Raw genomic sequence first — 13,051 nt, 5'->3', positions numbered from 1 at the left:
GCACTGGAAGTGGAAGAATTGTCCTACCGGTTGGGCGGGACAATATGCGGGTCGTAGTGGATCACCAACTATAATTCTTGAAGCTGTCGCAGATTATGATCTTTGGATATGGCATGCATATTTCGGAATGTCAGACACTAATAACGATATCAACGTGTTGGACTCTTCTTATCTTTTTTCCAATCTTGCTCAAGGTATTGCTCCTCCTGCTCATTATTTTATTCAAGACAAAGAATATTATATGGGTTACTATTTAGCGGATGGTATTTATCCAAAATGGTCGATCATAGTACAAACTATTCAAGAGCCAAGGAGTCCTAAAAACAAATATTTTGCAACGCAACAAGAAGCATGCAGGAAAGATGTTGAACGTGCATTTGGAGTTCTACAGTCGCGCTTTGCTATTGTCAAAGGACCTGTTCGTTTTTGGAAAAAAAAATGTGTTACATGACATTATGACTACATGTATAATTTTACATAACATGATAATTGAAGATGAGCGTGAACTTGATGCACCAATTGAACTTGGAAGAGAAGCTCCACCTCCAGATATCGAAATTGCAGAAGATGAAAATGTCCGATTTCAAAATTTTCTTGCTCGATTTAGGAATATCAAAAATAAAGAAGCTCATTTATCAAAAATAAAGAAGCTCATTTTTCATTACGAAATGCATTAGTTGATCATTTGTGGGAAAAATATTCTAATGCTCATTGTTGAACCTATATATATGTTGTCTTTTTAAATGATTTCTTGTACTTTTTAATAATAAATATTTAATTCAAATGATTTATATTTTAATTATTATCGTAAACATAAAATAATTGGGGTTAATTGGTAAATTCTTATAAGTATAAGTTTTTATTTGCAATTATTAATAAAATAAAAATGAAATTATTTAAGAAATATTATTTTTGGAGTAGAAAATGGAGTAATACATTGGAGTAAAACCTTACTCCATTTTGGTGTTGCACCATTTTGGAGTAAAAAATGGGGTAATACATTGGAGATGCTCTAAGTGATGAGGGATTTGTACCATCAATTATTAAATTGTTGAGGGTCTTAACCTGAAATAAATTATTACCTGACAATTTTTATGGTTGACATGACACGATATTTCCCTTGTAAAGGGTCACTTACATTACTCTTTATAGCAGCGAGCTCACTAATAATGTCTGAGAAAAGAAAAAAAACATGCAATTATCGAACCAGTTAAAATGAAGAATTGGTATAAACAGCCAAAATTTCGGTTTACCTGGAAGATGGGTGATAGTGTTGTCTACGCATAGTAGCTCATCGTGATTACGGAACCGGAAACGTTTGTCAGAGGAGAAACCGGTTCCGTTATCTCATCAAAAACAGTTGAGTCATTATACCGTATTGAGACATGAGGGTTGGATAGCTTGAAGTTTTGATTGGCTCGGATAATATCAAATCTGGTGACGGAGTACATTAAACCCACCTTGGAAAGGTGTCTGAAAGTGAGCAGACGATAGACGTTCACCGTGGCTAGCATGAGACCCGCCTGCAACAAATAGAAAAGTGGAAAAACCTTCAACAATCTTAGTAGAATTCAACTGCCAAATATGTAAAATAAATATATTCATAAGTTTTCTTATAATTCAGTTTTGAGGCCGGCTTTGTTTTTAGAAATATATAAAGATTGATTTTCCAGAACAGAATTAGTTAGAAGAACAGAATAACATTGGCCATATCAATACCCATAAGCTCCACATCATGTTTAAATGTTTCTGGCTTTCCAAAAAATTCAGAAGTCGCACATCGAAGGTGGAGGACATGGGCCGGACTTCAAATCAGGGAGTTAGCCATTCAAGCGAGATAGAACTTTCTACTGTTTTAAAGATTTCTGAGGATGATATTTACAGATGAAAGCTAACCTTTTTAAAAGCTGGAGATCCACCACCTTGTAGAGAGATGTAATGAATGAGTAAATCGTGGTAGGAGTGGGTGGAAGAGTTGAGGCAGTCGTTAATGATGATGATTCAATGCAGTTTGTAACGGTTTAGGAGAAAATAATTCCAAACGAAACGGAATAAACAGAGCTTGAGCAAGAGATTCGCCATGAAAATCCACCGTAGAAACTTCCAGAAGACCCCATTGTCGCTTGAGTTTTCAGATAATGAAAAGAATGATGAACCCTAAATTTGTCCTCATGTGTGAAGAAAACTCACTATCGGATTCGGTTCTCTAAAAACTAAATAATTTAAGTCCAAATGCAAACTATAAAGATAACAGCCCATCCTGAAACAAAAAAAAACTTAACTCACAAGCGGCTATTCGTTAATACATGTGGTGGTTCCTTAGCACTCGAATTGATTACATATCATCAGGAGGTGAGAGACAATGTCTTCTTTATATTATAAGATTTGACTCATTTTAATAACTACGAAAATATTTGATATTGACCAAAAAAACATTTTGGTATAAATTGAATTTGATTGTTGTTCAGAAAATAAACGGCAAGGTCCACACTTCATAGTCTGGATAAAACACTTGAAAGTAACGTTTTCTAGAGATTGCGTATCTTACATTCAAGTTTTGTTTTTCTTCTTAAGAAGTCTTTAATCGTTGAACCAGCATTTTAATTTATAAATCCTCGTTTTACATTATTTAACAAAGTCAGAATGAGCCTTATTCAGCTAGCAGTACCACACATAAATGAAACAGTCAATATTCTCAAGAAAACTACTTTAGTCTGGATAAAACACTGTAAAGTAACGTTTTCTAGAAATTGGGTATCTTACATTCACATTTTATTTTTATTCTTAAAGTCTTCAATCGTTGAACCATCATTTTAATTTATAAATCTTCATTTTACATTATTTAACAAGTCAGGAACAAATATCCTCAAGAAAACTACTTAAGTTTGAACAAATAATATTTTAACCAGTTTTCTTTTTTGAAATATGATAAATTGCAAGTAACAAATATATAATGAATAATAGTATGTGATACGTCTATGTCATAGTGCCTCTACCCCGTTTAAAAGAACAAACAAAATATACAAAGAATATTTTCAAAACGGTTGACAAAATATTTTAAAACAAAATATCAAAAATGAATATGAATTAGACCAAAAAAATGTAATATGAATGAATTTACAAATACCATACAATTAAAAATAAAATAAGTTATGTAGTTCTAGTAGTAAAATTGAAACCATTTTTCATTTAAACAACTAAATCACTTATTCGACTGGTACCATAATTAATGTCTTATATTTAGGACAAAAATAAGTAAATATCTCATAAATAGATTCCATTGATTGGATGTAAAAGGACAATCACCTTTGAAGAGTGGGAATGTTTGATTCACTTCATGCGTTGATACTTGATACTAGGATAAATAGTATGAAAACAACGATTGTTCTTTATCTAAGTAAGCTAATCAAAAATTGTAAATCCTTTAGTATAGTGGTTTGATTAACAAAGAATTACATTTTACGAAATATAAATTTGAATATAAAAATGAAACTTGTCATTGGTTTTTTTATAGAAAAAAATTATTTAATTTTTTTAACACGGTGCAAATAGAATTACAAGAAGTATATTTTTATAAAATGTTTAAACATGAATCTTCATAAATATGCAAAATTATTGGTTGCAAGAGCATATAAGTAGTAATTTTAATAAGATATTATTCAATACTGAAATAGTAAATACAAAAATGGACGTCCCAAAACAAGTGGAGGACATGAATAAAGAAAAAAAAGATGAATTAACGACAGAAACGAGGATCATGTGTTGCATTCTTTCTTTTTTTTTTTACCAACAATTGAAGGATTATGTGTTGCAACTTGCATCCATCTCTTTTGACCATTTCGATCGCTAAATAAACGTGAACACCATCAATGCATTATGAATTAAAATCCACACTTCTCCATCTCTCTTCTTTGTCCACATTAATGTGAGACCCATCAATCATCACATGAGCAGAATAAACTTTTCACTAAAGTTTTTAATACTTCAATTGTTTTTGTTTCTTGACATCCTTCAATTGTTTTAAATGCAGTATTTTGAACTAAGCAGTGGTAGTTAGGATAAGACATAAATTCAGCCTTTGTAAGAGGTGAATTTAGGATAAAACATAAATTCATCAGGTTTTTTTTATTTTCATGAGACAAACTAAATTGATATTGCTTGGTCCGGCATGAAACTATATTTTAGATTCCAATAAAAAACCAGAGTTAAGACTCTTCATCGGTATCGATTCTAGAGGGATTATTTGGACCTCAGATTCAGAAACTACAGTTATCCAAAAATTAGTATTAAAATTAGTATTTTGTTTTCCCTCACTGAATTATACTATTATCACAAACAAAACAGTCTGAATAATTCAGAGTCTTAGTCGAATAATCTTAAAAGGCATAGCCGGTAGAGATACCAATCCTTCCATCCAAAACGAACGAATTTAGCATAAAATCTCCCCCCCCCCTTTTCTCCAAAAAAAAGTAAACAAAAAAAAATTCACAGTACAAAACAACAAAGAAATAATCGATGAAAGAACAAAGATTCATAAAACTCTATTGTTCAACCTGTAAAGTGTAAACCTAAACACTACCACAATCAGTTCCAAGAAACTAGGGATATACATAAGCTGTAAGAGAAACAAAATAGTAACAGTGCAAGGGGATGATTGTTTTGTGTCTCAGTTTCAAAAATGTTAGTATGAAATGTTATGTTTAAATTGGAATTTTGAAAGACTGACTTCGAATCTATGTGATATTTTCGGCAAAACTTTTATGATAAAAAATTGATAAATATCTCCAAAGAGATAACTCTTAAAACACTAAACACAATGTCTATATATGCATTTGTTTGTAAAAAATAATTTTAACTTTAAAAATATTCCATACACACACAAAATTACAACATTGATATATAATCAATTTTTATTTCTTTAGTGTAAAAAAGTTATGCAAATTTTGTATAATTTTGAAATTTAAGTTTACAAATGTTGGACTTTTTTAAAAGTATATATACAGTAAATTAAAGACAAAAAAATTTGATGTCTAATTGAGAGAGAGAGAGAGAGAGAGAGAGAGAGAGAGAGAGAGAGAGAGAGAGAGAGAGAGAGAGAGAGAGAGAGAGAGAGAGAGAGAGAGAGAGAGAGAGAGAGAGAGAGAGAGAGAGAGAGAGAGAGAGAGAGAGAGAGAGAGAGAGAGAGAGAGAGAGAGAGAGAGAGAGAGAGAGAGAGAGAGTTGTCTCTCAATTTCCAATCATAAATTGGAATTGGAATGTCTTTTTTATGTTTGATTCCGATCGAATTTCCTCTTTTTAACTTAAGATGAATATTTTTTTTTTCTTTACCAAAATCAGTTCTGTTTTTTGGTCTTCCTTTCTTTGGTTTTCTTATGACTCCAGATCTGTTTTGTTTAATCTTATCCAACTAATTGAAGCAAAGGGTTAAAATTATTATGATTGATGTAAAATGTAAAATGAAAATTGGGCCGAACCATTTGTATTGTCGACAAAAACATTGTCAAGAAACGAACTTAACCAAAATGTTTAAGATCATCTCTAACTCTATTTTATAATTAATTATAAAATAGAGTTTGGAATACAAAATACTTCAAAGTCACTCATTTTTTACTTTATAATATATATTTTTTTCCATTTTTTTTGAAAAAAATAGAGTAAAGTTGGAATAAATTTAACTTCATCTCTATAATATTATTTAAGAAGTTAGTTTCCTATGCGTCGCGCTCATGTTAACTTTCACGGTGTTTGATTACGTTGATACCCTTAATGAATTAAATATATCTAATAATCATTATTAATTTTTTTTCCTTTTTTATTTAGTTTTCCTTTTTTCTCAAATAACCTGTGTAATAAAGAAAATTAAGAAATTTTAAAAACGAAAATATCTTTTATACATAGTGTAATTCATAAAAAGGAAAGTTTACAAAATAATCTTGATTTTAAAGTAAAGAAATAATCTTCCCTCTTAAAAGATAATCTTAAACAACATAATATATATATTTTAAAGGTATTAAGCATTTTATTTAAATCAATCTATTTTTCAAATTATTACAATATAATTTAAATAACATAAACTAAGATATCTTTAATGAATAAAATTTATTTATTTTTATTTAAGCTTCCTTTTATATTTTTCAAATAATATAAATATTTATAAATTTTAAAACGAAAATATTATATATATGATGTGATTTCCTAAAAAGGGAAGCTTAGAAAAATAGATTTGGTATTAAAGTAAAGAAATAATCTTTCTTTTTAAAATATATCGGTTATATTTTTATGCAACTTTGTACATATCATCACTTTATTTTTGTAATTTTATTTTTGAAAATTAACATATACCAAATTAATGAAAAATTAAAAATATATTTACACATCTATAATGAAGAACCAAACTAATACAATGAATATAGTTAATATTATTTGATTGAATTAGATTAAAAATAGTTATACTATAATTTGACAGAATATATGTAACACAATATATCCACAAAATGAGTAACTAGACCAATATAAATTTTATATACAAATACTATATTTTTATACATATATAATAGAATGACTTTACATATTACTAAATAAATATGAAATTCTCAGCTAATAATATAAATATACTAACCAAATATTACAATTAAGTATTTTGTATAACTCTTATATATGCATATGGTTTCAAAATACTACTAAATCGATCAACACTTTAGTTTACATTTACTATTTGATTTTCAAAACAACATATATTAAATTATACATAATCTTAGTAAAATACATTTACAAATTTAAGACCATAATCAAACTACATAAAAATAAAAAAATAATCAAAATTTAAATATGTATAACTAAAATATTATAGTTGAATCAAAAAAATAAATATTATCTAACATATCCAAATAATAATCAAACAGTCAAGACATTTTATATCCATAATTATACGTCTAATTAAAATAACATATTGTTGTTTAAATAAACTATGCATATTAATTACAATATAAATAACAGAATAACTAAAATTAAAAACATAATATTAATAAATTATTATAATGTATTTACTTTCTAAATATTATATCCGTGTATGAGCACGAGAAAATCACCTTGTTGTATATTATATAGTTAATCTATTTTTAAAAAAAAATGAAATTTTAAATTGAAAATGCTTAGATACGGGTCGGATCAGAATGGATTTACTTTTGTTTTTTTAATGTACTCAGAAAGTCTTAGGGAGAAAAAGATAAAACTTCTCTTTCACGGTAACCACGAGCCCGTGCTCACATTCTAAAACCAGGAACCAAATCGGTTCACCCTAGCCCATCATAACAACCATACATCTTGTCGTTACGACATGTCAAAATGTTGCTTAAACCCATAACCACCATACATTAGATATATATTGAATTGAGAGTTCTTACACGATTGAGTAAATACCAAAATATCAAAAAAAAACATTGTTTCTTGTGCCAAAAAAGGCCAGTTCTATTTGGGGTCAGCCTTTAGAGAAACAAAATAAGAGATCAAAGAAGATCAGACCTGACTAGTCCTGTTCCGTACTGATGCCATATGAGATTGATAAGCTTACTTCCTCCATTGTACATTGTACTGATTGCTACTAGCTTTCACACCACCCTAATCTATGTTCATACCCATTTCTTCTTCCTCTGGAGCTGTGCTTTTCTCTTTGACAGGTTTGCTTCTCTCAGTGTCCATTTTGGATGACTCTTTCACCTCAAGTAACTCGCAAGGAGTTGCAGCTGGGTCTAGCTCCACACAACCCTCTGGTGCGTTATCAGCTTCTTTCCCAGTAAGAATGTAGTGAGGCACTTGGTGAGAGAATCTAAACATTTCTTCCTTCGGAATCTTTCTCAGACTGTTTTGATCTGTGCTTCTGCGGAAAACCAACTTGAATCCTTCAGCTTTGAGTAAAGGAGCAACAGTTAAACTTTGCTTGTCTTCGGTGTAGTAATCAAGAACTTCAACCATGTCGTACTTGTGTTTGACTTCATCAGGGGTATCCCCGTCCCAGTCAGGGGACCAGTGACGATACAGTGCCCAAACTTGTCCCTTCTTGGGGAAAATGTGAAGTAGTCCTTTTGCACCTTTGGTGAAATCGACTTTGTGGGAGAATGCGTTTAGTGCATCTGTCAACTCGTATTTCGAAGTCCTGAAATCTCCACATGATTTAGCGAAACCAAAGCCTACCCAGTCTACAGGAGCAAACTCTTTGCAGGTTTTGGTGTTGAGCCAGCTGATTCTCATCCTAAAGGGAACCAAGGAAACCACCTTCTGGATGCGGGCGTAGTACCGAGGCATTCCATCGTCTTCATCATACGCTGCCCAAATCTCGTCGTCTTGAAAAGCAGTTTCAGTGCGGTCGAGATCAAAGTTGTGAAAGTCTGAATCCGGAACAACGATTCCATTCCCTTCATCGTTGGAAACTTCCTTGACTGGTTCGGTACTAGTACTTTTTACTACCTCATCTGCCTTGCTTGTCGCTTTCATACTCTTCTTCTTCTCTATCTCCATTGCTTTCATCTCCTCTGCTGCTTCTGCCATAAGTCTCTTGGAAATATCTGATTGTGCCTTCTTCACGAGCGCTTTCTTCATATCGCTAGGTAACAAGATTCCTTCTACCTGGGGACGACGAGAGCCTAGCGTTTCAGGATTACAAGGAGGAGTAGTGAACCTACTTGGACCATTTTGATTCGACCACTTGCATGAGAATGAACCAAACCCATGGGAACCATCTGTCTTCATCCTCTTATAATTTTCCAGATCAGAGTTTGTGAATCCTCTAGCAGCATCCCTCTCTTGTGACTCCTCATACGCTCTCTTCAGTTTTTCTTGTGCTTGCTGGACCACGTTAGCAGCTTGGTTTACGGCATTTCTGCTGTCGGATGATCCACCCTTTCTTGATAGAGGCTCCCAACTGAAACCATTGTTAACAGATGATGCAGGCCCTCTGGCAGAAGAAGTACCATATGATGAGTTCTTGTTTGTCGCTGGAACTTTAGAACTCCGTTTCTGTTGGTTAGATGAGTGGTTGTTGTTGGTTGGCTTCGGAACACTAGGAGGCGGATTTTTCTCCGCCGCAAAGAAGCCCTGACGACAGTGTGGACAAAGCAAAGTCTGGTTAAGATAAACCCTCTGGAACTCATACTGCGTCTTGCACCTGCTGCACATTGTCCAGAAGGTACTACTCTCCTGAAACGGAGGAGCATAAGCAGGCGGATCCTTGCGTGGAGCTGGCGGCTTAGTTCTAGCCTTAGCACCCGAAACCACATGCTCTCTTGCGTTCTGGAACCCGTTAGAACTCGCGGGCTGCGCGCTCTGTGTTGTTGGGAATCTTTGCTGACCTCCTTTAACCTGCCTCTTTAAGTTATAAGAGTATCTCTTAACCTTGTCAGATAGTAGACCCCAAGCTTCCGAAACCAGCTTAAACGCACCTTCTGCACCTTTGCATTTGTTTTTATCCGGATGGAGCATGAGAGCTAATTTCCTGTACTGTTTCCTCACTGCTTCGTCATCAGCCAAGGGGTCCACACCAAGGATACCGTACCAGTCAGGTTCTCCGGTGATTAGTGTCTCACCGGAGATATAAACATCAACGGCCATCAACAACTGTTTCAGACCATCCAGGTGGGGATACAAGGCTTGAGCCTTGTTAGCGAACTTCTTCGCGCCAGTGTAGTCCTTTTCTGTGACCTTTCTCTCGGCAATATCCATTGCCCTCTTCGCTTCATCCTTGTTGCATTCCATTTCCTCCCCCTAAGAATCCAGGATCCCTCAAAGCTTTTGGCACCTGTCTCAATGGAGCAAAAGTAACAATAGACTCAGAGAAATGTCTTTACAGAAGCACATATAATGATTCAACATCCCTGGAAACGTTAGAATTACTTCCAAATGAAGGTTTAACTGGCTACAAATTGACCCATGAAATGATATAGACGCAGATCTGATCCAACTAAGATAAGAGAATCAATATTATCAGTAACAATGTGAAACAAAAGAGAGAGAAGCAATCCTTTCCAAGAAGTTGTAAGATTAGCTTCCTTTGCAAAGCAGAGATGAATATAAACAGCGAAAGGAAGGGCAAATCTAGTGCACTCAAGCATCTGAAGAAGAGGAAGATTTTAAATGAAGCTTGTATTTTGAGAAGACAACTAAAAGCTACAAACTTTAACAAGTAGAGAAACAAACCTAAACCACACATTCACCTACCAACAAAACTGCACAATCGAAATTCTTCGAATCTCTTCATCACTACGGGGACAAGAAAACCCTAATCTACATCTACATCACTGCGACCAACACTTCAAGAAAAAACTAAAAACTGAAACAGATCTGCACACAAATCGGTACAAAATCAAACGGCCCAAGTACGCTAATCGATAGAAACCGAAAACCCTAATAATCCATTACAGGGAAATCGAAAGAAGTAGAATCTCTGTTTTGTTTAAGAATCGGGAAGCGAATACAGAGGAGGGAGGAGAAGAAATAATAATCCATGAAAGTAGGAGGAAACATACCAATCGCTGTTGGGAGGATAAAGAATATATGATTTTGAATCAAATCCACCTTTTACTACAAGACTCTGATTTGTCAGATTTTTTTTCTTTTTTGTTTACAAACCCTACTCTCATATGAACACCCTCAAACAATGTATGGGTCTCCAAAATTTATTATGTCACTATCCATTTAAGTAACTATGGTTACTTTAACCATGATTATGTTAATCATGGTTATTTTAACCATGATTAAATTAATCATAGTTAAATAAAAAATATATATACATATAATAGCAAACTTTCTTCTCTTAACTGATGAGTCATCTTTTTCATAGAAAAAAGTTACATCCAAAGGTTCAGTTTATCCTAATTTTATAATCTAACAAACAAGATTTTCTTTTATTTATTTTTATTAGGGACGTGTCTGCATTTCGCGCAGAATATTATTTTATTATTGTTAAGAACATTAATTGGTTATCTTTATTTGTTAAGACTATTATTTGATATTTTTATTGTATTATATAGTAGCATGTAATATATTAGTATGTTTTGTTTTTACTTTTGCAATAATATGTTGTTGTGTGAATAATGGTATTTGTTAGTGGTGAAGAGAGTATCTAATATAAAACATATTGATATTTAATAATTTGCATTAGACTTTTGTTGACCTAAAATTAACGGTTTCAGCGTCAAAATTGTATTTTATTTTTTTCAAAATTTTGAACATTATTCTCTTAAGATGTTTTCTGCCACATCCCCATATTTTGACATTGATCTGTCATCATCTATGTATTTCGTTTATCTTTCCGGTATGTGATGCTTCTCCCCTGAATGATTGTTATGTTTTGGAATATTTTTTTTTGTCTTTTTCTCCTATAAGACTATCTGGTATTTATTGTAGACCAATTTTATGAGTTTCAAGTTGTCCGGTTCTTTCTCACGGCATTGTATGTTTTTCTAGTCAATATTGAATGTTCCTCTTTTTCTTTAGATTTCTACTGATGTTAGAGACTAAATCTCTTTGGGTTGAGGTTTAGGCGTCTTTGATGTTGTCTTCCTCGTCGTTTTCTTGCGGTCGATATAGTCTATGCTCGTCTTGGCTTTCAAGATTTGGTTTTTGGTGATCTAACTTCTATGTTCTCTTTCATAGTTCGAGGACGGCTCTATGGTTTGTTGATTTTGTTTTGTCCCCCTTCACTCTATGTGCTCTCATCTCGTTGCAGTTTTCATTGCTGCTTAGAACTCTGGTGACTCTCCCTTATGCCATGTTTGCCACTCTATGTTTGGATAATTTTTTTCTTCGTGTATGTTATGTGGCTTGGACGGTTGTTTTTGGTCTCAAGCTTGGTCTCTGATTTTTTGGTGGTTGGCTTCCATTCTCTCTCTCTCTCAGGTTGTTTCTCTTGTTCCGCTGCTTTCCTTAGTATAGGTGTACGGAGTTAGTCTCTTGAAGCTTTGGTCCCTTATATCCATAGTTTTGTGATGATTATTCTTCTTTTGGCCTTCCGGTGATTATTCTTCCTCTGGATCGCTTTCTTAGTTCTTTTTTTTGTTGCTTGATCGCACACCTTTGAGTTCAGAGAATCGCTTTGTCTTAGATTATATATTTCTTCATTTTTCTGACTTCTGTTTATTCTGGTCAAGACACTCAATGGTAAGATGATGTTAGTTAGTCTTCGTTTCTTGATCTCTTCTTAGCTTCGGACCTTTATTGAATTAGTATTATTATGGCATTTTATATATGTAGATACACACGCATCTTTCAATTTTTTAATGATGCACATTTTCACACACACCTCTTTAAATTATGAATGAAACACCCTTTCATATAACATTTTAATTCTGAACAACACACTTTTTCATATACCTTTTTAATTTCCGATCTATACATTCTTTGAATTTGTTAATAAAGTGAAGTATTTAACTAAAATCATATGGTTAATATTGATTTACTTATACAGTCTAACTTATATAATTTATTAGATCGATAAAAGTATGAGTTCATCAAATTACTAATGCAAAAGATGTCTTTTTGTTTCTTTTGTTGAACCAACACTTCTCTAAATACACACTCTTTTGGAAATTGCTTCTTTTCACACACACACACACACATATATATATATATATATATATGTTTCACCACTTCAGCTTTTTTTTTACCAAAAGATATAACTTTTTAAGTGTCTAAAGTATGACACATATCTTAAATACCATAACCGAACAAAATAACAAAGAGTTGCTAAGATCACTTCTATAAAATTATTGATTGCTTTAGAAAATATTAATAACCTTATGATATTCCGAAGAGGTGCGAACGTGTCGTGACAAAAGAGGTGCAAATGTATCGTCACAAAAGAGGTGCATATGTGTTGTAATCGAAGAGGTGCAACCATATTGTGACCAAATAAATGCAAAAGGATCGCCACTAAAGGGGTGCAAACAGAACATCACCAAAGAGGTGCGAACATGTAATCATTGAAGGGTGCAAACGGGTTGTCACCGAAGAGGTGCAAATGAGTCGTCACCGAAGAGGTGCAAACAAATTGTCACCCAAA

General features: G+C 32.9%; 1 protein-coding gene across 4 annotated transcripts; it reads right to left on the bottom strand.

Annotated features, from left to right (window-relative positions):
• Nucleotides 1-7,345: 7,345 nt before the first annotated feature.
• On the bottom strand, nt 7,346-10,670 carry LOC106430573. Of its 4 annotated transcripts, none has more exons than XM_013871363.3 (2): nt 10,518-10,670; nt 7,346-9,790 (listed from the first exon to the last, which is right to left on the bottom strand). In XM_013871363.3, the coding sequence occupies exon 2, from the start codon at nt 9,745-9,747 to the stop codon at nt 7,618-7,620; it is 2,130 nt and encodes a 709-aa protein (XP_013726817.2). In that variant the 5' UTR covers nt 9,748-9,790; nt 10,518-10,670; the 3' UTR covers nt 7,346-7,617. The 4 variants fall into 4 exon arrangements, with proteins under 4 accessions (XP_013726817.2, XP_048598741.1, XP_048598742.1 ...); XM_048742784.1 differs by lacking the exon at nt 10,518-10,670 and adding an exon at nt 10,210-10,507; XM_048742785.1 differs by lacking the exon at nt 10,518-10,670 and adding an exon at nt 9,886-10,188.
• Nucleotides 10,671-13,051: the final 2,381 nt, after the last annotated feature.

Source organism: Brassica napus, chromosome A10 (assembly GCF_020379485.1).
Source record: "Brassica napus cultivar Da-Ae chromosome A10, Da-Ae, whole genome shotgun sequence".
Classification (NCBI taxonomy): domain Eukaryota; kingdom Viridiplantae; phylum Streptophyta; class Magnoliopsida; order Brassicales; family Brassicaceae; genus Brassica; species Brassica napus.
Note: the sequence above shows the minus strand (reverse complement) of the source record. Positions and strands in the feature narration are given on the sequence as shown.